The 4261-nt window shown below is 58.0% G+C and overlaps 1 protein-coding gene across 1 annotated transcript; it reads right to left on the bottom strand.

Moving 5' to 3' along the window:
• Nucleotides 1-2692: 2692 nt before the first annotated feature.
• Nucleotides 2693-3573, bottom strand: CLDN3 (claudin 3). The gene has a single exon (XM_006889679.1). It carries the CDS (start codon nt 3369-3371, stop codon nt 2709-2711), a length of 663 nt encoding a protein of 220 aa, XP_006889741.1. The 5' UTR covers nt 3372-3573; the 3' UTR covers nt 2693-2708.
• Nucleotides 3574-4261: the final 688 nt, after the last annotated feature.

Genomic DNA, 4261 nt, shown 5'->3' with positions numbered 1-4261 from the left:
AAAAAAAAAGCATGATGCTCAAGTTAACACTAGTCGTGGAGGTTCCTCCAACCTTCATGGTTCCAAAAAGTCCATGAGAATTTGAATTTCTGCTCTGCATTCCCCCCTCCTTTTGATCAGGAGGCTTCTATGGAATCTTTGACCAAAGTGTTCAATAATGGTAGCTGGGCACTGTCCAGTTCTGGTCTCATAGCAAAGGAGGTGGTTGTTTATGGAGGCACTGAGCCACACATTCCATATCCTCCTCCTATTTCTGACTCTGCTCTCTTGTTCCAAACAGATCAATTGCTGTGCCTTCGAGGGTTGTTTGCAAGCTTTCAAGACCCCAGACACCATTAAAGGAACGAGAACAGAAGCACGGAACATCTCTTTAGGGCAATTAGCTAGGATGTCCCATGAATCTATAAGTCCTCTGAGAGGTTTGGTTGTGCAGCTGCAGCTACTTTTACCCCCTTTTCCGGTAAATGTATCTATTGGTACAACTTTTGCCAGTTCAACTTTTTGCAGGTGCACAATAGACTGACAGCAATCTCAAGACTCATCCGTGCTTCGTTATTAATCAATGACCACGGTTCAGTTTTACAGCAGGTATCTGGGCTGCAGGTACATGGAGTTCTGTTTTTATGTCTCACCTCCCACTGACTTTTCCGTCCACTGTTTCGGCCCACACCTCTCTCGCTAAGGCCACCAATGGGCACCTGAGGCTCCCACGGCCACTCCTCAGTCTGATCGCTACCCAGTAGCCTTGCACATACCTGCCAACACCTGCCTTCTTAGGACTTTTTTTTTCTTTCTCTCTTTTGGTTTCTGGTGAGTGATCTCATCCACTCCCTGGTTTCGGTTGCCATCTGTATGCCAACAGCTCCCCGTTATCATTGTAGAGCCTCACATCTGGAGATCTGTCCTTCTACTACTTCCTGGATGCCTTTTCCTGAAGGTCTCAAAGACTTGTCAAGGTCTAGACATTCAAAATGGAACCCATCAGCCTCATACCCTCTCTGTGAACTAAATTTGTTATTGTTGTTGTCGTTATGTGCCATCGAGTCGCTTGCGATTCATAACGACCCTATGTACAAGAGCCCTAAACCCTGCTCTATCCTGTGCCAATCTCACCATCTCCGACACACTCACTCCCACGACCCCAATCACAGAATCGATCCATCTTATCGAGGGTCTTCCTCTCCTGCACTGTTCCTCCACTCTCTCAAACATGATGTGCCTCTCCAAGGACCGGTCCCTACTTGCAACATACCCAAAGTATGTCAGATGAAGCCTCAGAATCCTTGACTCCAAGGAGCCCGGCTTCACTATCTCCAGGACAATATTCACCATTATTCAGTCATTGACTTAAGGCCGGTCAGTGACCTAAGGCAGATTAACTTGGGGAGACTCTAGATTCTTCCTTCTCTCTTCTCACGCTCAAGCCCTGATTCACCTGGCTTCCTTACAGCCCCCATCAAACCCTGCCCTCAGCCCCACTGTCCCTGGTCACATTTTTGTGCACTAGGATGACTGCATGGCCTCTCAGGTTGCCTCTCTGCCTCCACCTCCCTCCTGGAATTCCAGCTCTGGGAGAAGCCATTCTAGGGCATAAACGTGACCAGGTACTTCCCTTCCTTGACACCCTTCTCACACTGAGGTCCAAAGTCCTGCATGAGGAATCTGCATGAGATTCCCCACAAGTTCTCCACCGCTGAGCTCAGGAGCCTTTATGGGGAGGGGAGCACTTCCTCTCTCCCTTTGCCGTACAGCCAGTTGGGTGAGAAAAAGGGCACCTGGACCCCTTTTCTCATCCATCACCGGCCCTTTCCCAACATCCAAGTGCTTCTCCACCTGGTTTACCTAGAGCAGGGGTCGCTTCCCCTTCCTCAGAGGTTCCCCTCTATCTCTCTTTACAACCAGAAGACTGCTCAGCTTGAGCTTTGGTGGTGCTCAGATGGCTGCAGGGCCATCAAAAACAATGGCTCTTTTTGTTTTCTCGTGCCAGACAGGAAAGCACCTTGCAGAAAGCGCTCTGAGGGTGAATGAAGGAGGATGAGGCGAGCGCCACTCCAACCACAGACCCCAAAGGCCCCCACAAAGCCTCCCTCTGCGCCAGGGCGAGCGAGCTCTCTTGTCTGTCTTTCTCAAAGGTGCTTGGACCGCAAGGGCCCAGATCATCTGCGGGGCACCACCACGTTCACTTTACAACTTCACCTCTAGGTTACTGACCTGCCCCCTGTCTACACTCTGCCATCGCGAGAGGAGAGGAGCGTGTGGCCCAGGGAGGCGCAGAGGGGGCGCTCAGCAGGGAGGCGCAGGTCTGTCGAGGGGGGATGCCCAGGACAAGGAGACGCCAGCAACTGCAAAAAACACAAAAGGATTTTATTGAAAAATAACAAGTAGCCCGTTTGGGGGAGGGAGGAGGAGGGGCTGCCGATCTCAGCCCATCAACGGCTTTGGGGGCAGCAGCCCGACCGGCTGGGCGAGTATCCTCGAGCCCCAGAGGGGCGTGGTTTCAATGTCTGTGCAGGTGGCTCCCGGGCCCCCCGCGGTCTCGCTCCAGGAGTGGCAGAATGGCGGCTGCGGAAGGGCCGGAACCTTCCAGTCCACCGGGGCTGCAGGGCGTGTCGAGGGGGGGGGGGGGCTGGTCTCCCGAGCAAGGCTGTATCCAGGCCTGGGTGGGCGCTCCAGCTAGTGAGGGACGGGGGTCTCCCACTGTGCCCCCCTCAAACATAGTCCTTGCGGTCGTAGGCGGTGCCGGTGCCGGTGCCCGGCCCGGCGGAGCGCGGCGCGGAGTAGAGGATCTTGGCGGGCGCGTACTTCTTCTCGCGCGGCGGGCAGGAGCAGCAGAGCAGCGCGCCCCCGAGGAGCTGTAGCGCCGCCGCCGCCCAGCCCACGTACAGGCCCGCGCCCATCTCCCGCTTCTGCGACTCGGGCACCATGGGGTTGTAGAAGTCCCGGATGATGGTGTTGGCCGACCAGGACACGGGCACGAGGGTGAGCAAGGCGGCCAGCAGGAAGAGCACGCCCGCCACGATGGTGATCTTGGCCTTGGCGGTGTCGTCCTGCACGCAGTTAGTGCACTGGGCGCCCACAAGCGCCACGAGGAGCCCGAAGGCGGCCAGCAGGATGGCGACGACCAGGAGCGCGCGGGCCGCCTGCAGGTCCTGCGGCAGCGCCAGCAGCGAGTCGTACACCTTGCACTGCATCTGGCCGGTGCTCTGCACCACGCAGTTCATCCACAGGCCCTCCCAGGTGATCTGCGCCGTGATGATGCTGTTCCCGATGAAGGCCGTCACGCGCCACATGGGCAGCGCGCAGCACACGATGGTCCCCAGCCAGCCCAGCACGGCCAGCGAGGTGCCGGTGATCTCCAGGCCCATGGACATGGCTGCGGCGCCAAAGCCGGGGCCGCCTGGCGGTTCCGGATGCCGACAACAAGGGGCCGGGGAACTGTGGCAGGTTCCCCGACGGAGGTACGGTCGGCCGGACGCACGGACGGCGCGCACTAACGGCTCGGCTCGGCACGCTGGCGCCGCGGCGGCGCGGGCACCTGTCTCGTCTGTGGCTTTGTGGGCGGGCGGCAGAGACTGGGCTGGCCCAGAGCTGGGGCCGCTGCGTCTTAGCCGATGCCCAGCACTCCGCGGGGCGGGAGGGGCGGAGCCGCGCTCAGGGGCTGGGGACAGTGACGTGGCTCCCACCCTCTTCACCTTTCTGGGAGTGGCGCACGTTGTGGGGGTAGGGGAGTTCTCCGAGGCGGTGGGGCCTGTCTCCCATCCCCCACCCTTTGCACACCCGGGTCCCGGTCCTCCAGTTCAGGAACGAAATCTAGGCGGGACGCTGTAAGAGAATGGATTCACAGATTTTGGAGTCCAAACCACAATTTTTTTTTTTCCCCAAACCACAATTTGATTTACCTCCCCTCCTTCCTGGTGCCGTTCATACGCACAGCGCAGGGACCCCAGGACCCTGGAAGAGAAGGGCCCCAAGTGGGCGTGGCTGTGCCTGGAGTTGGCGGTGGCTTGGAGCCGGGCGCTGCACACCTGCTCCTCTGTCCCTCTGTCCTGCTGGCCGGATTCGCCACCACTTTATAGCCAGCCGTCTGCAGTCTGACGCAGACCCGCGGAGTTGGCCGCTCTGGGAGGTTGTACCCCTGAGCCCCAGGGCTGAATTCGGAACTTTCTCCAGACCGCTCCAGTCCCTTCCTTCAGCCTGGATCCCTTAAGATGAGGGGCCCTTCTTCCAGGTCCCTCTCCTAGATCCCTATCCCCTTCCAGAG

Source organism: Elephantulus edwardii, unplaced genomic scaffold (assembly GCF_000299155.1).
Source record: "Elephantulus edwardii isolate Elephantulus edwardi_28Jun2011 unplaced genomic scaffold, EleEdw1.0 scaffold00080, whole genome shotgun sequence".
Lineage (NCBI taxonomy): Eukaryota > Metazoa > Chordata > Mammalia > Macroscelidea > Macroscelididae > Elephantulus > Elephantulus edwardii.
This window is presented reverse-complemented; position numbering and strand designations above follow the sequence as displayed.

Coding starts and splice junctions, on each gene's coding strand:
- CLDN3 (XM_006889679.1), bottom strand. CDS start 3,371: ATGTCCATGGGCCTGGAGATCACCGGCACCTCGCTGGCCGTGCTGGGC.